The 25,456-nt window shown below is 44.3% G+C and overlaps 1 protein-coding gene across 2 annotated transcripts in view; it reads left to right on the plus strand.

Moving 5' to 3' along the window:
• Positions 1-25,456, plus strand: part of LOC144693243 (BRD4-interacting chromatin-remodeling complex-associated protein-like) — a 120,914-nt gene that overhangs the window by 86,372 nt on the left and 9,086 nt on the right. For both annotated transcript variants that reach the window (XM_078562906.1, XM_078562907.1), the window contains 5 exons: positions 5,934-6,062; positions 6,860-6,921; positions 9,695-9,843; positions 17,958-18,052; positions 19,151-19,253. In XM_078562906.1, the coding sequence (XP_078419032.1) occupies positions 5,934-6,062; positions 6,860-6,921; positions 9,695-9,843; positions 17,958-18,052; positions 19,151-19,253 (538 nt within the window). The remainder of the gene's footprint in view (positions 1-5,933; positions 6,063-6,859; positions 6,922-9,694; positions 9,844-17,957; positions 18,053-19,150; positions 19,254-25,456) is intronic.

Genomic DNA, 25,456 nt, shown 5'->3' on the forward strand with positions numbered 1-25,456 from the left:
TCTTCCAATCTAATGGAACCTTGCCTGAACCTAGGGAGTTTCGAAAAATTAAAACCAATGAATCAACTATCTCACTAGCCACTTCTTTTCAGACCCAGGCACTTGTCAACCTGCAGCTCCAACAATTTACTCAGTACCACTTCTCTGGTGATTGTAATTTTCCTGAGTTCTTCCCTTCCATTTCCTGATTTACAGCTGCTTCTGGGATGTTATTTGTATCCTCTATAGCATAACCTCCCTACTTTTGTATTCAATTCCCTTCGCAATAAATGATAACATTCTATTAGCTTTCCTAATTACTTCTTGTACCTGCATAATAGCCTTTTGCGATGGAAGGGAAGAACTCAGGAAAATTGCAATCACCAGAGAAGTGGTACTGAGTAAATTGTTGGAGCTGCGGGCTGACAAGTGCCTGGGTCCTGATGGACTTCATCCTAAGGTCTGAAAAGAAGTGGCTAGTGAGATAGTTGATGCAAAATACCTGTTCAATTAATTTGCCATTCCCTGGTTTTCTATTATCAGTTCTTCAGACTCACTTTCTACAGGACCAACGTTCACTTTGTTAACTTGTTTCTTTTTAAAATATTTATAAAAACTCTTACTGTTTTTATGTTTCTGGCTAGCTTTCTCTCGAACTCTAATTTTTCCCTCCTTATTAATCTTTTAGTCATCCTTTGCTGTTCCTTATATTCTGTCCAGTCTTCTGGCCTTCCACCTATCTTTGCACAATTATATACTTTTTCTTTAAGTTTGATACTATCTTTAACCTTTCTAGTTAACCACAGATCCCTTTGGACGGGATAGTCATAAAGAGAAAGGAAGTACTCAAAGGGTTGAAATCCTTGAAAGTTGATAAGTCACCAGGGCCAGATGGATTGTTTCTGAGGCTACTGAAGGAAGTCAGGGAGGAGATAACAGATGCTCTGAGGATGATTTTCCAATCTTCACTAGATACAGGGGGGGTGCCGGAGGACTGGAGAAATGCAAACGTAGTTCCATTGTTTAAAAAGGGATCAAAGGAAATGCCAAACAATTATAGGCCAGTTAGTCTTACATCGGTGGTGAGCAAATTAGTAGAATCAATCCTGAGAGGTAGAATTAACTGTCATGTGGAAAGGCATGGACTAGTCAGGGATGGTCAGCATGGATTTGTTAAAGGAAGGTCTTGCCTCACAAATTTGAGGAAGTGACAGGAAAGGTTGATGAAGGTAGTGCAGTGGATGTTGTGTACGTGGATTTTAGCAAGGCATTTGACAAGGTCCCACATGGCAGATTGGTCAGGAAAGTAAAAGCCCATGGGATTCAGGGTAATGTGGCAAACTGGATAAAAGGTTGGCTTTGTAACAGGAAACAAAGTGTAATGGTCAATGGATGCCCTTGCAAATAGAAAGTTGTCTCGAGTGGTGTTCCACAGGGCTCGGTGTTGGGGCCCTTGCTGTTTGTGTTATATATTAATGATTTGGACGTGAACGTGGGGGGCACGATTGGGAAATTTGCAGATGACACAAAGATTGGCCGAGTAGTGGATAGTGTAGAGGATAGCCATAATCTCCAAAACGATATAGATGGGTTGGTGGAGTGGGCGGTAAAGTAGCAGATGGATTTTAACATAGAGAAGTATGAGGTCATACATTTAGGGAGGTCAAACAGTTACAGGGATTACACAATAAATGGGAATATACTAAGAGGGGTAGATGAAGTGAGAGATCTTGGTGTACAAGTACACAGGTCCCTGAAGGCAGCAGTTCAAGTAGACAAGGTTGAAAAGAAGGCATATGGAATGCTCTCCTTCATTGGCAGAGGTATAGAATATAAAAGTAAGGATATAATGTTGGAATTGTATAAAACACTGGTGAGGCCACAACTGGAGTATTGTGTGCAGTTCTGGTCACCACATTACAGGAAGGACGTAATAGCTCTGGAGAGAGTGCAAAGGAGGTTTACAAGAATGTTGCCAGGGTTAGAAAAGTGTAGCTACGAGGAGAGATTGGATAGGTTGGGGTTATTTTCCTTAGAACAAAGAAGGCTGAGAGGTGACTTGATTGAGGTGTACAAAATTATGAGGGGAATAGATAGAGTGGACAGGATAAAATTGTTTCCCTTGGTGGAGAATTCTAGAACCAGGGGACATAAATTCAAGATAAGTGGCGGAAGGTGTAGGGGGGACGTGAGGAAGAACATTTTTACGCAGAGGGTAGTGGGTGTCTAGAATTCACTGCCCAAGTTGGTGGTAGAGGCAGAAACTCTGAACTCTTTTAAAAAGTATCTGGATCTGCACCTTAAGTGCTGTCAGCTGCAGGGCTATGGGCCGGGTGCAGGAAGGTGGGATTAGAAAGGGCACCTGGGTGTCCCCGGTCTGGCATGGACAAGATGGGCCAAATGGCCTCCTTCTGTGCTGTAACTTTTCTATGGTTCTATGGATGGTGTGTCCATCCCTTGGACTTTTTCTTACTCGTTGGAATGTATCTATTCTGTGTATTCTGAAATATCCCCTTAAATATTAGCCGCTGCATCTCCATTGACCTATCCCTTAACCTAATTTGCCAATTCACTTTAGCCAGTTCTGTTTTCATGCCCTCATAATTGCTCTTATTTAAGTTTAAAAACATTATCTCAGACCCACTCCTCTCTCCCCCAAACCGAATGTAAAATTCAAGCATATTATGGTCACTGCTTCATAGGGGCGCCTTCACTATGAGATCATCTATTAATCCCATCTCTTTGCACCATACCATGTCTAGTATAGCCTGCTCTCTAGTTGGCTCCTGAACGTGCTGTTCTAAGAAACCATCCTGGAAACATTCTGTGAACTTCTGATCTACCCTACCTTTGCCCATCTGACTTTTCCAGTCTATAGGTAGATTAAAATCTCCCATGATTATTGCCATGCCTTTCTGACAAGCTCCCTTTATTTCTTCTTTTATGCTCCACCCTACCATGTGGTTACAATTAGGGGGCCTGTACACGACTCCCACAAGTGACTTCTTGCCTTTATCATTTCTCATCTCTACCCAAAACATTTCCACGTCCTGGTTTCCTGAACCTAGGTCATCCCTCTCTATTGTGCTAATACCATTATTAACTTGTAGAGCTACCCGTCCACCTTTCCTTTCTTCCTGTCCTTTCTAAATGTCCTATACCCTTTAATATTCAGGTCCCAATCTATGTTATCCTGTAACCATGTCTCTGTAATGGCTATCAAATCATACCTATTTATTTCTATGTGCACCTGGGGATTTAGATATATAATTTCCCAAATATTAAGTGCAGAAAGATGAAGTATAAAAAGGGCCAACAGCACTGAGTATTATAAAAGGGCACAGAGCAAAGAAGTAGTGATACATTTTTGTCAGAAATTACATCATTGGGGTGCTGTGTGTAGTTCTGGATGCCCCATTATAAAAAAGACATTAAAGCCATAGAGAATGTACAGTGTAAATTCACCAGGGTGATGCCGAGGATAGAAAACTATAGTTTTGAGGAGAGACTCCAGATACTGGCTCCCACTGGAGCAGAGAAAGTGAAGCAGAGGGTTAAAGGAAGTTTTATAAAATGATCCAGTGTTCTGATAGTCTTACCATATTTACTCTACCTCCTCTGCTTGGAGAGTCAATGCTGTGGGTTTCTGAATTTAAAATATCACTGAGAAGGATGAGAGACATTAGGAAATGTTTTTTTTCACAAAGGTTTATTGAGCCAACTCCTTTACAACAGGGAGTGAATGAGGCAGAGGCCATTTCTTTTGATGGAAAATTGAGGCTTGAAGCAGAGGAAGATACAAGGCTGTTGGGAGTGCAAGCCAGTGGGGTTAGTTTAGGATTTCTAAGCAAAGAGCCAATGCAGATTTAATGGGCTGAATGGCCTATTTTTTCAATGTTTTAAGATGCTGTATTTCTGAGGAAAAGTTTGGAAGAGTCACTGAGAGTGGATGAGAGGGAGCAATTTGAAATATAGGGAGGTCCTGTGGCTCCACTGGCAGCACTACTGCCTCTGAGCCTGAAGGTTCAGGGTTCAAATCCCACTCCAGGAATTGAAAATGGCCATGGAAGGTCATCAGGTTATTTGAATCCTTCCAATACCCCACACTATTCTCCAAGGGGAAGAAGTGTGAAGATATGAAAACAAGCATACTTTTAAATACAAAAACAGAAAATGCTGGAAAAGCTCCAGAGTTTTTCCAGCATTTTCTGTTTTTATGTCAGAATTCCAGCATCCACAGTATTTTGCTTTTATACTTTTGGATACACTTCTCTTATATGTTGAATATGTTTGACTTTTTTTTCAGTTCTGTCAGTTAAACTTTTCACCATGCATAATGTGTAAATATCTAGCATCTAGTTTAGAATACGTTTGCTAAGAATGGCTTTTTTGTTCTTTAGTCCTTCCTGTGTGGCCAGGGTGGAAATCAGAAAGGTGATTAGGAGTGCAAGGGGAAGAATTAAAATGGAGTGGAAGCACGTCTGCCATTTTAGCCTTTTCCTGTGCAGTGGTTGGGGGGAGCACTGGAGGTTTCCCCATTCGGGGACGCTGGAGGTTTCCCCATTCGGGGACGCTGGAGGTTTCCCCTTTCGGGGACGCTGGAGGTTTCCCCATTCGGGGACGCTGGAGGTTTCCCCATTCGGGGACGCTGGAGGTTTCCCCATTCGGAGACGCTGGAGGTTTCCCCATTCGGAGACGCTGGAGGTTTCCCCAATCGGAGACACTGGAGGTTTCCCCATTCGGGGACGCTGGAGGTTTCCCCATTCGGGAACGCTGAAGGTTTCCCCTTTCGGGGACGCTGGAGGTTTCCCCTTTCGGGGACGCTGGAGGTTTCCCCTTTCGGGGACACTGGAGGTTTCCCCATTCGGGGACGCTGGAGATTTCCCCATTCGGGGACGCTGGAGGTTTCCCCATTCGGAGACGCTGGAGGTTTCCCCATTCGGAGACGCTGGAGGTTTCCCCATTCGGGAATAGTAATCAAGGGCCAGAAGGAGGCCCAGCAGGGTGACTTTTAATTCATTTTTTTCTGCTGGCCTGTGTTGCAACAGCAACCTGCGGGCACAAGGAAACCTCATGCCTTCCCTTCCCCAGCTTCACCCTCCCCACGATCAGGATTCCCCTCCCCATGACTCAACTGACTGCTGAGACCGTTTCTGTAGTTTATCATTCACCCTGGGCCTTCCCACCCAAAATACACCGATACATTCCAAGTTAAAATCATGGCGTCTGTTTCTGTTCGCTCCTTCTGGTCTTTCTTAAACTTGAGGTGGAAAATTGAATGTGTGTCCAGGCTGCACTACAAGCTCTGTTTCAAACTCCAGTAAAACTCGGCCAATTTATTGCTCCCTCTGCTTAACAATGAGCAATTACTTTATTGCACTTTACTTATTCTTTTCTACATGTCAAGGTTCAGTTGAAGTCAAGGAAATGCCTTCTCACCTTCTTTCCTCATCCCTCCCCTCCCCAGTCTTAATCCAAAGATGTGCATGAGCTAGTAGGACAGATAGAGAGAAACTATTCGCTCTGGTGGGAGAATCCAGAACAAAAGGGCATAACCTTAAAATTTCATTGAGGGGGTGATGTCAGGAAGCACTTCTTCACATAAGGGGTAAGAGAAGTCTGGAACTAACTCCCCCAGAAACCTGTTGAGGTTGGTAGGATGATCAGTTGAGAATTTCAAAACTGAGCTTGATAGATTTTGTTAGCTAAGGGTTATGCAACTAGGGCAGGTAAATGGAGTTGAGATATAGATCAGCCATGATCTGATCTAATGGCAAAAGAGTTTTGAGGGGCTGAATAGCCTCCTCCCATTCCTCTGTTCCTGTGAATCCCAGAAAGAAAAAAGCAATAAGGTTAATTTTTTTTTAAAATCACCCTATTTTATACTGATTTATTGTCGAGTTATATATACTTGCTCAACCTTCCATAAACATGATTTCCCTTTTGTTTTTTAGGCAACCCCCAGTATGATCAGCAACCTCACAGACCTGAATGTCGCCCTAAGTAAGGGGTCAATACAAATCCAAATGGTTGGGAAAGGGATTGCCCGCATTACGTCTGCAGGAAACTTGCAATCAGCATTGGTTAGTGCATTAGCATTTGATGGGAACTTTTACATTTTTCTTACTCTGTGGGTTGTACTTTTCCCATTGTGAATTTAGTCATTTGGTGATACAGAGCTTGAGCATTGCTGAAAAAAGAGACGTGATATTGAAACTTTTTGTCTTGGGACCGCTCACAAGATAAACCAACTGTAAAGGAAACAACAATTTATACTGCATGAGAAAAGAGTGCTGCTTGGTTGGCAAGTGGACTCTGATTGGTAGAGGAATTGCCATGAAGAATGCAACAGAGAACAGTTAACTGCCAAGCTTTTATTCAAATTCAAACCAGGCAGGTTGACTCTGATTGGTCAAGATATTGCCATGGGGAATGAACCAGGGAATGGCTGCCCCTCAAGCTTATGTTTAGTTGGAAAAGATGCAATGCATGGACATGTTCCTTCTCTCTGCAAATGCCTTGACCAATCAGTTGACCTGCCTGGGTTGAATTTTAACAAAAGCTTGGTAGTTAACTGTTCTCTGCTGCATTCTCCACGGCAATGCCTCTACCAATTAGAGTCTACTTGCCAACCGATCAGCACTCTCTTCTCATGCAATATAAATTATTGTTCCCTTTACTGTTGGTTTTTGTTGCAAGCTGTCCTGATGAGTGCAAGATGAAAAGTTTCAATCGCATGTCCCTTTTTTCAACAATACTCATTGTAAACTTGTTGAAAATCTTGTATGAAAATTCCAGGAAGTCAGTTCATTTAAAAAAAATACATTTTTATTCTGTTATATTTTTTGAAATAAACTCATTTTGTTTTTAAATCTTGCAGTTTGAAGAACCAGTTGGGAATTTGAATCAGTCAGCAGCAACCACTCTAAACAGAGGAGACTTGTAAGTGCATCAACTCTATCCAAAACTACTTTGTCCTTTGCACACATCTTTCAAGACAATGTGGACTATTTTTTTCTTCTGTTCTTCCAGTTTTGCTCCCATTATTTTGTGCAAAGAACCTTAAAATAACTCAAGGCATCTACCACACTCTGGCTTTTTGAAACTGACTAGATTCAGATAAGTGAGAATAGTGGTTCTGAGACGAGACAGTGCTTTGGAATGCTTTGTGCAGCAGAATATGCTGCAGACTCAGGAAGTTGGATTGGAACCCCAGTGTCAAATCATGCTTGATCTTGGCTAAGTGGTCAGATTGCGTACCAAACAGAGTTCCAATGTTCAACCAACAGAAAGTTAGAAAAATCATCAGTGCTTCCCACTGAAGAGAAAATATTTGCAGAGCTGTGGAGGAAAGAGAAGGGGTGCTGGGATAAGTTCAGTAGCTCTCTCAAAGAGTCAGCACTGATGAGGCTCAGTCATTGAGTATGTTCAAAGCAGAGGTTGATAGATTTCGAGATAAGGAAGTAATGGGGCATTTGGAAAGTCAAAATGCAATCCATCAGAGTCAGCATGGCTTTACGAAGAGTAAATCGTGTTTGACTAATTTGCGAGAGTTCTTTGAAGATGTGACAAGCAAAGTGGATAATGGGGATCCTGTAAATGTAGTATATCTGAACTTCCAGAAGGCCTTTGATAAAGAGCCGCACAAAAGATTAATACACAAGAAAAGATCACACAGAGTTAGGGGTAATATATTAGCTTGGATAGAGGATTGGCTAACCAACAGAAAGCAGAGTCGGAATAAATGGTTCTTTTTCTGGATGGCAAGCTGTAATTAGTGGGGTGCCAAAGGGTTCGGTCCTTGGGCCCCAACTATTTACAATCTATATTAATGACTTGGATTCAGGGATAGAAGGTACTATAGCTAAATTTGTAGATGACGCTAGAATAGGTGGGAAAGTAAGTTGCAATGAAGAAATAAGAAATTTACAAATGGATATGGACAAGTTAGGTGAATGGGCCAAAATTTGGCAGATGGAGTTTAACGTGGATAAGTGTGAGGTTATCCATTTTGGCCAGAAGAATAAAAAGGTGACTTATTATTTAAATGGAGAGAAACTTCAGAATGCTTCAGTGCAGAGGGATCTGGATGTCATTGTGCATGAATCGCTGAAAGCTAATATGCAGCTACAGCAGGTAATTAGGAAGGCAAATGGAATTTTGGCATTTATTGCTAAAGGAATAGAGTATAAAAATAGGAAAGTGTTGTTGCAACTGAACAAGGCATTGGTGAGACCACACCTGGAGCACTGTGCACGGTTTTGGTCCCTTACTTGAGGAAGGATGTAGTTGCGCTGGAGGTGGTTCAGAGGAGGTTCACTAGATTGATTCCAGAGATGCAGGGCTTGTCTTATGAGGAGAGATTGAGCAGTTTAGGCCTATACTCGCTAGAGTTTAGAAAGTTGAGAGGAGATCTAATTGAGGTATATAAGAGGCTAAAGGGGATAGACAAAGTAGACATGGAGCGGATGTTTCCCCTTGTGGGGCATTCTAGAATGAGAGGCCATAGTTTTAGGCTAAGGGGTGGTAGATTTAAATCAGAGATGAGGAGGAATTACTTTTCTCAAAGGGTCGTGAATCTGTGGAATTCACTACCTCAGAGTGCAGTGGATGCCGGGACGCTGAATAAATTTAAGGAGGAGATAGACAGATTTTTAATTAGTAATGGGTTGAAAAGTTGTGGGGAAGGGGCGGGAAATTGGAGCTGAGGCCGAAATGAGATCAGCCATGATCGTATTGAATGGCGGGGCAGGCTCGAGGGGCTGAATTGCCTACTCCTGCTCCTAGTTCTTATGTTCTTATACCAATAACATCAAGGGATATGGGATAGTGTGGGAAGATGGCATTGAGGTAGAAGATCATCCATGATCTAGTTGGATGGCAGAGCAGGCTCGAGGGGCCGAATGGCCTACTCCTGAATGTTCCTACGCGATGGGCCAAATGGGACAAAGTCCCGGCTTCATAATTAAGTTGTGCAGCACTACCAATGTGCTATATGGGATAGATTTCAAACAGATCTAGTCTTGTGGGCCATCAGCAACTGCAGAATTATATTCAACCACAATCTGTAACCTTAAGGCCTGGCATATCCCCACTCTACCATTACCATCAAGCCAAGGGATCAGCCCTGGTTCAATGATGAGTGCAGGAGGGCATGCCAGGAGCTGCACCGGACATACCTAAAGTGAGGTGTCAACCTGGTGAGGCTACAACATAGGCCTACTTGCGTGCCAAACAGCAAAAGCAGCAAGCAGTAGACAGAGCTAAGCGATCTCACAACTAACTAATCAGATCAAAGCAACTGTCCATCACCACATCCAGTCATGGTGATGGACAATTAAACAATGAACAGAGAAATTGTACAGAATCTAGGAAGTGGGATTAATTGTTACGCTGCCATGTCTAATTATTGTGAACTGAAGCATTGAGTGTTGACTCTTCATCCAGAAGTAGGGAAGATGTTGCTAAATTAAGTTTTTGAAAAGCTAAAAGAAAAAACTTGTATTGCACAGCTCTATTCACAACCTCATGATGTTCCAAAGCATTTTACAGCCAGTGAAGTAGTTTAAGTTGTAATCATTGTTGCAGTGTCGGAAACACAGCAGCCAATTAACACACAGCAAGCTCCCACAAACAGCAACGTGATAATAACCAGATAATCTGTTTTCAGGTGTTGTTACTAACTGTTTCTCTTCTTTAATTGTGGCACAAACAGGTTACTTGAAAAGTTCTGCAAGGACCAGAGCTCTGTTATGCAACCTGATTGCAACACTCCTTTTAATTCCTTTGAGGACACAGTTTTCAGACTGTTGCCCTATCATGTATGTAAGGGCACACTACCATCTAATGTGGATTTTAACAAAGGTACTTTTAAACCGTCTCTTGCTACAGGGTGGGGAGGAACAACTTATGACCTTTTCCCCAGTTAACTGTTGACCATTGTAGTTAGGTGCATTGTTGGCCTTTAATTATCTGATGTAGAATATGAACTTTGGCTCTGCTAATATTAAACACAGTCACAGAGCCACTTCAGTGACAAAATTATTAAACTAAAAATGATGTACTTTTGACAAGCAGTGAGTTTCTGTTTTACTTAAAAATAAGGTTCATTTGCGAAAACTTCAAAATAAGCTGCTGCAGCATATTAGACATTTGGTAATATTTGTATTATTGATACAGATTTGGTAAATGCAGGGACCAAAATATTTAAGCTACATTACAGCAATGTCTAACATACTCAAGAGTCGCAGACAATGTAGATTAAGAGAGGAACTCTATGCAAGCCCACTCAAGTGCTGAAGCTCCACAGGTTGAACAGCATTTCTTAGAGCTTGCTAGGACTCTCTGCGGCCGGCCACCCGCCCGCCCTCTGCAGCCGGTCACCCGCCCACCCTCTGCAGCTGGTCACCCCTCTGCGGCCGGTCACCCACCCGCCCGCTTTCTATGAGTCTTTCATTTGGAACACTCTGACAGTGAAGATGACCTTGACCAACAGCTGGAAACAAGCAATAGTGAATCAACATTTTACACTGTGCCAGGCCTTGCCTTTCCACTCACCTGAGAGTGCCTCACCTGCACTGATTTGTTGAGTAGCAACCACTCCAGACTCTCCAATTACAGACTCCTACAAGTTTCAGTCCTATATGGCCTTAGTATTAGTGTGAGATTATGATCTGTCATTGTGGACACCCCAGCCAGTGTAAACATCTTTCTTCCATGGTCTGTGCAGAGGCCTGATGATGCTTCACATGGATAGTCTCACAATCCTCAGCATGGTCCGGCACACAGGCCCATTCTACTCTCTCTCACCTCATGGACTAATACCCCAGTCTTTCAGTAAGGTCCGGTGCACTTTGACTGCAAACCCTTTATGCAGGGTCTCTTGCCACCCTTGATAAGGTGACGAGCCTTACAAACAAATCTCCACATAAGGCTTCACAAAAGCTCCAGTCAACTGCACACACACCTCTTTTATCCTACGCTCAATCCCTCTTGAGTTCAAGGCTAACTTGCCCATTGTTTCCTTACTTGCAGCCTTCACCTACATGATAGCTCAAAATGACAAATCAACAAGGATGGCCAGTGACAATTGGACGTGCCCACTACAGCTTTCTCCAGACATGTAGGGAAGCCTCTGGTTTCCTATTGTTAAGACAGTGTAGAGCTTCACACATTCAACCCTGACACAGCATCTACAGTGTTCCTTGCCACTCACATAGCATGTTTAACTCCCCTTGCAAGTACCCCTTGCATCCACCCACATCTCACATCAGGGCAACAGCAGCAGGAGGTGCAGTGACCTCACTGAAGACTGCGCAGACATCATTTTCAGAGCTCAGAACATGGTGAGCTGCAAGTAGTGGCTTGTATGATGCATGCCCGGGACACACACTCACAAATGATGGCCAGTGCTTAATCATGCACTTTGGCATTATTGAGTTATCACTATGTTAATAATGTGAGAGAACTAAATCTATAGGAGTTCATTATCGGACTCTGATGGGGGCCCAAATTCCACACCTTTAAATGCCAGCGACCATTGAAGCAACTGGTAGCAAGATGGAATTCAGGACGCTTCCAAATGGTGCAAGTGAACATATATTTACAAAGTGCCAAAAGTATATACAATCGTTGTACACCCCTGCAGCCTGGATGCCATCAAAACTTTGTTATCTCTCTTTTTCTGTTACTACGTCTAGCTCTAACACTCACATTGAGATGGAGGCAGCCTGTTGACTGCTATGCCCTGTTGACTGTGTTAACTTTGTTGGGCTTCCTCTGGTGGCCCGAGGCCTAGAGGGGCCCAGCCTGCTAAGAGTCTTATGCTCAGGTGCAGGTGCATCCTCGTCGGCCTGTTCTGCTGGAGGTGATGGGGTCACTGGCAGAGGGGAGGTGGAGCAGCAGGGCACCCTTGTCCTGGGCTGAAGTCCCTGAGGTGCCTGGCTGGCACTCCTCTCCTCTGTGGGTGCCTAATGGCATCTCCCTGACTCCTTGAGGAGAAGGGGCACCTAGAGGGAGGTCAAGGTATCCTGTCCCCTCTTGCCTAGCCACTGCTGCACTGTGCCCATGGCTAGAGTGATGGAGTGCAAGTCCAAGCGCATATCTGGCAGCCGCTCTGTATTCTGCTGCACCTGGGTCTCCAAGGCAGCCACCACCCTTTCCATGGAGACAGCCATCGCTCGCATTCTGGAGCCATGACAACAGTTAGGATGTGGACAGACTCCTCCAGCCTTCGGTCCAGTCTGCACATGGCCTCTGGCATCTCTGCCTGATGTTTCCCTGCCTGTCTCTGTATCTCCATCAGGTCTCTTGTGGCTGAGTCCAGAGGCTCGTCCAGAGGCTCGTCATCTGCATGGGGCTGAGCGGGGGCCTGGTTTCCAGCAGTCCTCCGAGAGTCAGAGACCTTGGCTGTCACTCCTTCCACCAGCTGTGGACCCGTGTCAGTGATGTGCTCATTGGATTGTGACGCTGAGCCTACTCTGGAACTTGCACCCACCAAGGTGAATGTATCTCCACTGGTGGAGGATGCAGGTGAAAAGCATGATGATGCATCCTCTGATGCTTCTGAGGCATCATCCTCAGAGGTGGGGTTGGGGCTGGTTCTGTGGCTGGTCTCCCTTGCGGGCCTCCCTTTCTTGCTGGTACCTGGAATGGAGAAAAGAAAGGTTTTGTGATTGACTAAACAGGCTCCATGATTAAAGCAAAGTGTTTACTTTGTGGGCGCATCTGACAACTGCAGACTGGAGGCATCCTCACTGGTTTCTTGCTAGAGTTCTATCTTGCGTTCAGCACAGACACGGTCCTGCTCCTCCTTGGCTGGCCTCGCGGCCTCCCCCTCGATAGATCGGAATGCCACCTCCAGTCTTGGCCCGCTCCCTCCTGTTGTGCATGTTCTTGTCCTGCAGAAAGACAGAAGGATTGATTGTCATCCCATTGGGTGCATGAGCAGTTTAGGAACATGCATACCTATGACAGCTCCTCATTAAGTGATTAGCAAGCAGGATGTCCTGCAACTGATAGAATATTGAGAGCTTGAAGTGGTTGCCACACATTCAGTGCACACGTCCCATCTGCTGCTGAACCCTGCAACCCAAACTCCTGCCTGACATCCCTGTGCACTCGCACACTTACACAGCCTGATGCCCTTATAAGTGTCACTTTGCAGTGAATAGACCATGCCACATACCTTGTCAGAGCGCAACAAATCATTCATCCTTTTCCTGCACTGAGGCCCCGTCCTTTTGTGGGCCCCACAGGAGCTAACCTCCACTGTGATCTCACCCACGCCGTTGTGGTCAGACTGGAGGGCATCATACCGTTATCCCTGGGAAACAGCACCTCTCACCTTTCCTGGATGGCCTGGAGAAGACCCTGCAGAGAGGCTGAACCGTGGAGCCAAATGTTGTACACTCTGTGACATTCTGTTTGAACCTGGAGCTCCTGGCCTGAAGTGAGTGAATGGCTGTCTTTTAAATATGGCATTCAGACCTTCAACCCCCTGAGGTAACGACAGTGACGGTGACTTCCTGCCTGCTCCTGCCATGGGATTCGTCGAGCTCCTTGCAGATGCATAAGTAACGAACTCAACAGTTCAAGATTTTGGCCCCAGCAGAAAACAGGGAGGCGGTGGCGTAATGATATTGTCACTGGACTGATAATCCAGAGACCCAGGGTAATGCTCTGGGGACCCGGGTTTGAATCCCACCACGGCAGATGGTGGAATTTGAATTCATTAAAAATCTGAAATTAAAAGTCTAACGATGACCATGAAACCCATCTGGTTCACTATTGCCCTTTAGGGAAGGAAATTTGCCATCCTTACCTAGTCTGGAGTCCTACATGTGACTCCAGTCCCACAGCAATGTGGTTGACTCTTAAATGCCCTCTGAAATGGCCTAGCAAGCCACTCAGTTGTATCAAACTGCTAAAAAGTCAATAAAAAGAAATGAAACCGGATGAACCAGCCGACATTGACCTAGACACCGAAAATAACAACGGCAAACTCAGCCCTATCGACCCTACAAGTTCCTCCTTACTAACTTCTGGGGTTTTCTGCCAAAACTGGGGGAACTGTCCCACAGACTAGTCAAGCAACAGCCTGACATAATCATACTCACGGAATCAAAATTACAGAAAATGTCCCAGACACCACCATCACCATCCCTGGGTATATCCTATCCCACCGGCAGGACAGATCCAACAGAGGTGACGGCACAGTGGTATACAGTCGGGAGGGAGAATCAGTACTCCTCCATGTTTAACATCACTTGGAGGAAGGACTGAGGGTGGCAAGGGCGCAGAATGTACTCTGGGTGGGAGACTTCAATGTCCATCACCAAGAGTGGCTCGGTAGCACCACCACAGGCCAAGCTGGCCGAGTCCTAAAGGACATAGCTGCTAGACTGGGTGTGCGGCAGGTGGTGAGGGAACCAACAAGAGAGAAAAACATACTTGACCCCATCCTCTCCAACCCGCCTGCCACAGATGCACCTGTCCATGAAAGTATCAGCAGTCCTTATGGAGAAGAAGTCCTACCTTCACATTGAGGATACCCTCCATCGCATTGTGTGGCACTACACCGTGCTAAATGCGATATATTTCAAACAGATCTAGCAACTAAAAACTGGGCATTCATGAGGTGCTGTGGACCATCAGCAGCAGCAGAATTGTACTCGAACACAATCTGTAATCTCAAGGCCTGGCATATACCCCACTCTACCATTACCATTAAGCCTGGTTCAATGAAGAGTGTAGTCGGGCATGCCAGGAGCAGCACCATACATACCTAAAAATGAGGTGCCAACCTGGTGAAGCTACAAGACAGGACTATTTGCATAAGCAGCAAGTGATAGACAGAGCTAAGCAATTCCACAACCAATGGATTAGATCACAGCTCTGCAGTCTTGCCAAGTCTAGTGAATGGTGGTGGACAATTAAACAACTCACTGGAGGAAGAGGCTCCACAAATATCTGCATTCTCAATGATGGAGGAGCCCAGCATATAAATGCAAAACATAAGGCTGAAGTATTTGCAGCAATCTTTAGCCAGAATTGCCGAGTGGATGATCCATCTCGGCCTCCTAAGGAGGTCCCCAGCATCACAGATGTCAGTCTTCAACCAATTCGATTAATTTCACATGATATCAAGAAACGGCTGAAGGTACTGGATAGTGCAAAGGCTTTGGGCCCTGACAATACTCCGGCAAAAGTACTAAAGACTTGTGCTCCAGAACTTGCTGTGCCCCTAGCCAAGCTGTCCTAGTACAGCTACAACATTGGCATCTACCCGGCTTTGTGGAAAATTGCCCAGGTATGTCCTGTACTCAAAATGAAGGACAAATTCAACCCAGTCAATTACCACCCCATCAGTCTGCTCTCGATCATCAGTAAAGTGATGGAAAGGGTCATCAACAGTGCTATCAAGCGGCACTTGCTTAGCAATAACCTGCTCACTGAAACCCAGTTTGGGTTCCGCCAGGGTCTCTCAGCTTCTGACCTCATTACAGGCTTGGTTCAAACTTGGACAAAAGAGCTGAACTCCAGAGGCGAGGTGAGGGTGACTGCCCTTGACACCAAGGCAGCATTTGACCGAAGGTATCAAGGAGCCCTAGCAAAACTGGAATCAATAGGAATCAGGGGGAAAACTCTCCACTGGTTGGAGTCATACCTGGCACAAAGGAAGATTGTTGGAGGTCAATCATTTGCAGTGATGTCCTGGAAGTAAGGAGTTCCTCAGGGTAGTGTCCTAAGCCCAACCATCTTCAGCTGCTTCAACAATGATCTTCCTTCCATCATAAGGTCAGAAGTGGGGATGTTCGCTGATAATTGCACAATGTTCAGCAACATTCATTACTCCTCAGCTATGAAGCAGTCTATGTCCAAATTCAGTTAAGACCTGGACAATATCCAGGCTTGGCCTGACAAGTGGCAAGTAACATTTGCACCACACAAGTGTCAGGCAATGGCCATCTCCAACAAGAGAGAATCTAACCATCGCCCCTCAACATTCAATGGCATTACCATCGCTGAATCCCCCACTATCAACATCCTGGGGGTTACCATTGACCAGAAACTGAACTGGACTAGCCATATAAATACTGTGGCTGCAAGATCAGGTCAAAAGCCAGGAATTGTGCGATAAGTAACTCACCTCCTGACTCCCCAAAGCCTGTCCACCGTCTACTAGGCACACGTCAGCAGTGTGATGGAATACTCTCCACTTGCCTGGATGAGTGCAGCTCCAACAACATTCAAGAAGCTTGACACCATCCAGGACAAAGCAGCCTGCTTGATTAGCACCACATCCACAAACATTCACTCCCTCCACCACTGACACACAGTGGCAGCAGTGTGTACCATCTACAAGATGCACTGTAGGAACTCACTAAGCCTCCTTAGGCAGTACCTTCCAAACCTACGACCGCCTACCATCTACAAGGACAACAAGAACAGCAGATACATGGGAGTTCCCCTCCAAGATACCTTGGAAATATATCGCCGTTCCTTCACTGTCGCTGGGTCAAAATCCTGGAACTCTCTCCCTAACAGCACTGTGGGTGTACCTACACCACAGGGACTGCAGAGGTTCAAGAAGGCAGCTCGCCACCACCTTCTCAAGGACAACTAGGGATGGGCAATAAATGCTGGCCTAGCTAGCGATGCCCACATATTATAAATGAATTTTTTTTAAAACTTCCGTGCCCGATATCAAACTTAAAATCCAGAACAGTAGATTCCAGCCCAGGACTTGATGGCCACGGAATATGCGTTCACAACACGACCAAACAGGTTGATTGTCAACCTGTAAATCCTTCCAACATGCCAATGGCAGGTGGTAAGAGTGAGAGAGACCACTGGTCAGCCAAGCTCTATGTGGCGTGGCGCCTCTGACCTTGGGCTAGAAACCTGTTCCAGGAAAAACTGGTTATGAGAAATAGGTGTAAGCATAGGCTTTGTCTGCCTCGTGTCTGTGGATGTGGGAAGCCTTCTTAGTTTAAGTATCTCATTTATAATCCAGTGGAGCTGTAAGCTGTAAAGCGAGCAGTACAGTCCATGTTGAAAATCACCTGATTTTCAAATAATTCTCAATCAATTGGCTGTTACTGACACTCAAGTGCACTAATAGAACCCCAGGTTTTGATGCCAATTCCCCACGTGGAGAGTTGTATATCTCAGCTGTGCTGTTGAACAGGTATCAAAATACCAGATCTTTCTTCACAAGGGAGGGAATGCCAGAAGGTACAATACACCAAGCCAGGATTTTGCATTTCCCAGCCACCTTTTGTAGATTGGGATGAAAGGTGGTGTGTAGCAGGCCTTGCATTCATTCTGTTGGTGAGGAAGTATGCATGACATAGTAAAAGGCAGGTGGCAGCATAAACTTGTATACCCTTTTTAGTTGCTAAAATATACAAGTGAGGACGCAAAAGAATTGCATAGTATTTTGAAACAGATCTTTCTGCCCAACTGGTCTAATCTGGTGTTTATGCTCCACATGAGCCTCCTTCATCTCACCCTATCTGAATATCCTTTCAGTGCTTTCATTTGTGTTTATCTAGCTTACCCTTAAACTTGTCTGTGGTATATGCCACAACTACGGCTTGTGGCAGTGAGTTCCACATTCTCACCATCCTCTGGGTAAGGAAGTTTCTTCTGAATTCCCTATTGGATTTATGAACCCTAGTTTTGGACTCCCCCACAAATATTGCACAATCCTCTTTGCCTTTTAAGAGCTGCCTTGGCATTATTCATGAGCTCACTTGAGATCAAAAGAGAAATAAAACCTACAGATGCCAGAAATCTGTGAGGTTTGTTATGAACGAAGCGCAGCTTATATTGTTATACCAGCACTTGCAAGAATAAACTGTCTTCCATTGATCTGAAACATAAAGCTAATTGCAGTTTCACAAGATGTAGGCTCTAGTATTGTCATTATTTTTGTAGTTTTCTTACTGTACATCTGATTCTTTCTTTCCCAGTGGATGAAGAGTTTGAGGTCGTATCAGCGCAACTCCTCAAACGAACGCAGGTTATGCTGAACAAATATCGGCTGTTGCTCTTTGAAGAATCCAGGGTAAGCTGTTCATGTTACTTTAAGTGCATGCTCTATACAAAAAGAATCCAGACCACCACCAGGGGATGGAATCCTGTCAGAGTAATGAAATCACAGGAACTTGACCCAGTGATCCTTCGTGACATGAAGCAGTGAATGTTGCTAAGCGACTTGAGCACAGAGGGAGGGGATAGGGAGAGTGAGTGAGGGTGGACAGGAAATGACGGCAGATTAGCAACGTGCTGTCCTCATTCAATATTAACACTCTACTGTAGAAATCAGTGGATACTGAACAGAAGTAAGAACCTTAACTGTTTTTCTCCCCTTCTCTAGCCAAGAAAAAGTGAGTCCGGTTGTAGCACCTTACCATCTGAAATTCACCAGAATGATACCAGGTCTTAAAGGGTTAAATTATAAGGAGAGGTTCCATTAACCTGCCCTTGACTTTAGAAGATTAAGGGGTTATCTGGCTGAGGCTTTTGAAATGTAAAAAGATTTGATAGGGTACATAGAGAGAAATTGTTCCTGGTGGTAAGGAAATACTGGAGATTAAGGCATAGTCTTAAAATTCAAACTAGACCATTCAAGGGTGATGTCAAAAAGCATCTCTTCACACAATGGGTGGTGGAAATCTTGAACTCTCTCTCTCAAAAGCTGTTGAGGCTGGGAGGGGAGTCAAATGAAAATTTCAAAACTGAGATTAATAAATTTTTTGCTGACGGTTATCAAGAGATATGGAGCAAAGACAAGGCAACAGAGTTGAAGTACAGCTCAAAAATCACTTCACTCAAAGGGTTGTGAATCTTTGGAACTCTCTACCCCAGAGGGTTGTGGATGCTCCATTGTTGAGCACATTAAAGGCTGAGATAGACAGATTTTTGGTCTTTCAGGGAATTAAGGGATATGGGGAGTGTGCAGGAAAATGGAGTTGAAGCCCATGATCACATGATCACGGGGTTGACGGGCCAAATGGTCTCCTCCTGCTCCTATTTATTTTGTTTGTGTTCAGCCCTGATCTAAATGAATGAGAAAACAGGCATGAGGGGCTCAATGGCCACCTCTTGTTCCCATGTTTCTAGGTCCTGGTGTTTACTGCTTTATTTTCTGTTATGTTGTCAGAGGACAAAACCCTCTGCTGAGATGGTGATGATCGATCGAATGTTCATTCAAGAAGAAAAGGTGGCTTTCCAGGAAGCTAAGCAACTGGCCAGGGACAGTCCTGGTAAGATGGCTTTTCAAATATACAAACAGCAGAAAACTTGGAAGGATGGGGAGCTGACATTCATGTACAACTTAAAACTAGCAAGAGTCTGGAATCAAGGCAGGGCAACTAGTAATTTGCAGTCAGAGTTCTTTTAACTTTCTGCAACGCCTTGGGCCAGCTGTGCTGCATCTGTGAATGCAGATTTGACAGGAAGTGCTTCTGATATTTAACATCCTACTAAAGTCTTATCCGGAAGACAGCATCTCTGACAAAAGTTTTGGGGTGTCACCCTAGATTTTCTGCTCATGTCTCTGGAGTGGACTTGAACCTACAACCTCTTGACTCGAGGCAAAAGCGCTATCGAACCACAGCTGACACAAATACCCCATTTTAGTTGCAGTTAAATGTGAAAGAAAGTCACGTGGGTTGTAAAAGGGGCACTGATTCACTATCACCCATTTTATTACGACCACTCGAGACCAACCTTGGCCCTTGTGCAGATACATTCAAAGAGTGGGAGATGATCCCTAGAATTAGAAGTCTGATGAGGAAACACTGGAGAAATGTGGGCTTTTCAACTGTCAAGAGTGATGAGAGCTGATGCTATTTTGGCATTTAAGGTAGCAAACAGTACCAAGAGCAGGTAAAATTACTTCAAACTAAATTGGGAGAGTAGGACAAAGTTTTTAGTCCTGATATCAAGAAGGTCTTCACAGGAGAATTGAATCATTTCATGGAGTGGACTGCCTGCACAGCAAAGTCAAAACCTTGAATTACTTGAGTAGCCAGATACTGTAATGTGGAACTGTATGGCCTTGCTGGATGGATGAACTAAGATGAGCCAAATGCCCTTCCTTGTCAATCGTTAGAATCACAGAATGACGTAGCACAGAATATGGCCATTTGGCCCCATCATACCTGTGCCAGCTCTTTGATAGAGCTCACAATTTGTCCCACTCCAGCTGCTCTTTCCCCTGCACATTTTTCCCTTTTCAAGTATTTATTCAGTAGTAACTTCTTGAAAGTTACTATTGAATCTGCTTCCACCATTTATTCAGGCAACACATTCCAGATCAGAACAACTTGCAACTTAAAAAAAAGTTTCATCTCCCCTCTGGTTCTTTTGCCAATTGCCTTAAATGTATGTCCTTTTGTTACTAACATTCATGCCAATGGTAACAGTTTCTCTCTATCTACTACATCAAAACCCCTCAATTAAATCTCTCCTTAACCTCTCTGCTCTGAGGCGAATAATCCCAGTTTCTTTTGTCTCAACATAACTGAAGCGTGATATCTTTGCAGGGCAAAACAAGACTGGGCCAGGATTTTACAGTCAGCGTGAGGGGGCGGGCCCAGCACACCAGAGCATAAAGTGACGCGCGATATTTCATTTGGCGGGTGCACACCAGAGTCGGCTGCATGCCCGCTGATAATTGAAAGGCCTACTAAGGCCATTAACTAGGTAATTAACCTTAACTTTATGTTGCCTGTCCAACCTTACACTTGTTGGGCAGGTGAAAAGGTCTAGCGGCCTTTACATTTTTTAGGAAGCCTCATCCACGAGCGGGATGAGGTTTCCTAAAGCTTTTACAAATAAAATAAGAAGTTTCTTTGAAAAATAAAAACATGTCCCATCTCATGTGACACAGTCACATGAGGGGATATGTTTCATTAAATTTTTAATGTTTGCATTTATTTTTTTGAAAAGCGCTTCAATCCCCCTGAGGCAGCTCCATGCCTCAGGGAGATCGAAGTGCTCTTTCGCACGCATGCGTGAAAGAGCGCTGGACCCGACTCTCTCTCCTCCCCCCGCCCACACAGGTAGTGCTCAGCGCTACCGCTTGTGTATTACACTGGGCGGGCCTTAATTGGTCCGCCCGTGTAAAATGGCAGTGCGGAGCCAATCACGCCCGCCCGCTCCCACTGAGCCTGCCCGATGCAGGAAATATTCAGGCCGTGGAGTTCAGGTACTTGACTGACCTGGTTTATTCCAGTTTGATTATATACATACATACACATATGGCCAAAAGAGGGTGCTATTACTCTCCTCCCTCCCTGAGGAGAATTTTTCTCCAATGAAGAATGTTTTTTACCTTGACCTTCAATTGAAGTTTCCATTTCATCAGACATGCCTGTCTGACTCGGTGACTTGGATTTGAACTGGTTGCAGGCACGACTTGTAACTATTGGTACTCTACTTGTATCCCAACTATCTAATTCATCAGATTCATTTGATTCTTCCCAACTTCCTCCTTCGTGAACCTCTGAAGGTAAAACATGATCTACACGTGTAAACCTAATCTTTCCACTACCAAACCATCTTAACCAAGTATGTGCAAGGACTAAATATTTTCACGACCCATGCTGGTAACCATATCACTTATGATGCTGATCTTTCACTTTAACCTTCCAGTTCAACTTTAGATTTCTTTCTCTCACTCTACCCTTATCATGACTCTTTTCCTGCCTGGTTCATTTTTCTTCTACTGACTGCACTAAATGTGGATTCATCAATGAAAACCTTGCTCTAGGATGTCTTCTAAGAAACAATTCAGTTGGATATTCTACCAGGAGCAGTGTTATGATAAGTAACAAAAAATTGCCAGTTTGTGATTCAGTGACAATTGACTTTTTTTCCAATTTGTATCTGGCATTTGTTTAACAGGAACACGCTTAACAATTTGTACTGTCCTGCTCCATTTGAAGCAGGATGATATGGCAGAACTCTAGTGTGTTCATTCATTTTTATGAATTTTACAAATTCTTCTGAACAAAACTGAGGTCCATTGTCAGACACAATTTTCTCTACGGACCCATACCATAAGCAGCAAACTATGGCCATACAGGTATCTATGAAATCTTGTTACTCCAAAAGTAAAAGACAGTGCTTCATGTTCAGTCTGAGGATAATTTCGCTCACTGGCACTGAAGCAAATGCAATTGGTCTCTTCTCACCATTATCCAACAATTGAGAGATCACGGCACCTACTCTGTATGAAGAGGCACATGTCAGCTTAATGTTTTTGGACACATGGCAATGTACAAGCATTGTACAATCTTCCAGGTTACTTTTACACAACTTGAATGCTTTGTCACACTCCTTTGTCCAATTACACGGAACACCCTTCATCAAGAGTTCATTCAATGGATGCAAAAGGTTATCAAATTTAGTATGATTTTACCATAGTAATTCACTAGGTCAAAACGATCAGAGCTCAGGAGATATTCTGAGGGTGTGCCACATTTCTTGAGGCTTGAACCTTACTCTTGGTATGATGTAACCCATCTTTATCAACCATGTGACCCAAATACTCTGCTGAGTTCTGAAACCTTTCACATATATGTGTGCTTTTGCCTGAACTCCATGTTTTTCCAAACGTTGGAGCACCTTATTCAGCCTGTCATCATGGGTCTGCCAGTTTGGAGCTGAAACAAGTATGTCATCCAAATGGCAGACTACTCCCTGAATTTCTTGCAAAATTTGATTAATTACCCCTTGAAAAGTTCTGGAGGCTGAAGAAACAACAAATGGCAACTGATGAAACTGAAAAGGATCCGTGTGTGTATTAATAGTCAAATATGACTTAGAGTCATCGTCTAACTCAAGTTGCAGATAGGCATTAGTCAGATCTAACTGAAAAAACCCTGGCCTCCTGACAACATGGTGGACAGACCCTCCAAGTTTGGTAAAGTTTCAGGTGGATTACATTCCAGTACCTGATTTACCTTCTGACCCCCACAAATTCTTATACTATCACTATGGATGTAGCCCAATTACTCTGTTCTACTTTATAGATAATGTTCTCTGGCTTTGTCAGAGGGAGGTCATGCCTAACAAATTTGATTGAATTTTTTAAGGAGGTGACCAGGTGTGTAGATGAGGGTAGTGCAGTTGATGTAGTTTATATGGATTTCAGCAAAAGCCTTTGGCAAGGTCGCACATGGGAGACTTATAAAGAAGGCAAATGCACATGGGATACAGGGTAATTTGATAAGGTGAATTCCAAATTGGCTTAGTTGTCGGAGATAGAGGGTGATGACAGAAGGATGCTTTAGTCACTGGAAGCCAGTGTCCAGTGGCGTACCACAGGGATCTGTGCTGGGTCCCCTAATATTTGTCATTTATATAAACGACATAGATGACTATGTGGGGGGTAGGATTAGTAAGTTTGCGGATGACACAAAGATTGGCCGGGTGGTTAACAGTGAGGTTGAGTGTCTTGGGCTACAGGAAGATATAAACGGGATGGTCAAATGGACAGATAAGTGGCAGATGGAATTTAACCCTGAAAAGTGTGAGGTGATACACTTTGGAAGGAGTAATTTGACAAGGAAGTATTCAATGAACGGCATGACACTAAGAAGTTCTGAGGAACAAAGGGACCTTGGCATGTGTGTCCATAGATCTCTGAAGGCGGAGGGGCATGTTAGTGGGGCGGTGAAAAAGGCATATGGGACACTTGCCTTTATCAATCGAGGCATAGATTACAAAAGTAGGGAGGTCATGTTGGAATTGTATAGAACCTTGGTGAGGCCACAGCTGGAGTACTGTGTGCAGTTGTGGTCACCACATTATAGGAAGGATGTGATTGCACTGGAGAGGGTGCAGAGGAGATTCACCAGGATGTTGCCTGGGATGAAACATTTAAGTTATGAAGAGAGGTTGGATAGACTTGGGTTGTTTTCGTTGGAGCAGAGAAGACTGAGGGGCAATCTAATTGAGGTGTATGAGGGGCATGGACAGGGTGGATAGAGAGCAGTTGTTCCTCTTAGTTGAAGGGTCAGTCACGAGGGGATATAAGTTCAAGGTGAGGGCAGGAGGTTTAGGGGGGATGTGAGGAAAAACTTTTTTACCCAGAGGGTGGTGACAGTCTGGAATGCACTGCCTGGGAGGGTGGTGGAGGCGGGTTGCCTCACATCCATTAAAAAGTACCTGGATGAGCACTTGGCACGTCATAACATTCAAAGCTATGGGCCAAGTGCTGGCAAATGGGATTAGGTAGGTAAGTCAGGTGTTTCTCACCTGTTGGTGCAGACTCGATGGGTCTCTTCTGCACTGTGTGATTCTCAGTCTCAAGTCTTTTCAGTTCTTGTTCTACTTCCTCTTTCAGAGCATAGGATATTGGATGAGGCCTACAATAAACTGGTCCTGCATTCCTCCGAACCCATCCGTTAGCCTTATATCTCTGAATCAGTTTGCCAGTTTCACTAAACACCTGAGGGTACTTGGCGATCACGTCGTCTTGCATTGTGAAAAAGCGAGACCAGTTTAACTTAAGTGCTGTTAACCAGTTTCTTCCTAACAAAGCTGGCTTTTCACCCTTCACCACAATGGTGGACTATTTTGCACATGGCTCCTTGTACGTGACTGGAGCCAACGCACTTCTAATTATGGGAATTTTCTCTCCTCCATAACTTCATAATTCTATGCACAATTTTTCCAGCTGTTGTTGACTCAACTTTTCAAGATGCAGCAATTCAGGAATCATGCAAATTGAAATGCTCATATTTACCGGAGCTCTATCCAATGCAACTTGGACTACAATGCCCTGTGAATTTCCACTGGACATCGTTATGCTTCAGATCATATGGGTCTCAACCGAGACTCATCAACCTGGTGCTGTCCAACAGCCATATGCAGTGTTTCCTCCAGCCAGTGTTTTTTCTTCTTTCACAAATGGACAATTTTGTGCCCAAGTTGGCCTAAGCACCGGTGACAGGATTTTGTCGTACCTTTGCTACTGCTAATTGCTGTCATTGGGTCTTCTGCTTACTCAGCTCCAGCTTATTTATTTCAGCAGATAATTGGCAGCTGTTAACTTTGACTTCTCTCGAGTCACGTTCCTCCATGTCCATGGACAATGCTGTTTAGCAAGTTATGTCACAAGTTAACTTTGCCAATGTCAGCAACTTACTGCGAATGTGATTACTTTTTAAACAACACATAAGCCTGTCCTGCAATGCTCTCTCTTGAAATTCTCCAAAATTACAATGGATGGACAGCTTTATCAAAGCCACAATAAACTCTCCAATGTCCTCACTAGGCAACTTATTCTTTGTTCAGCAAACTGATTCTTGTCAGCAATCTCCAATGGCTTGGGACCGTAGTGCTGTTGAAGCTTACACAAAATGCCAGCGGTATGTCTTTTGGTTTAGCAGGGGGGAGCAAATTCTTGTGTTTCATACACTTCTGGGCCCGCTTCAGTCAAAACTATTTCCCG

This window comes from Cetorhinus maximus, chromosome 18 (assembly GCF_964194155.1).
Source record: "Cetorhinus maximus chromosome 18, sCetMax3.hap1.1, whole genome shotgun sequence".
Classification (NCBI taxonomy): Eukaryota; Metazoa; Chordata; class Chondrichthyes; order Lamniformes; family Cetorhinidae; genus Cetorhinus; species Cetorhinus maximus.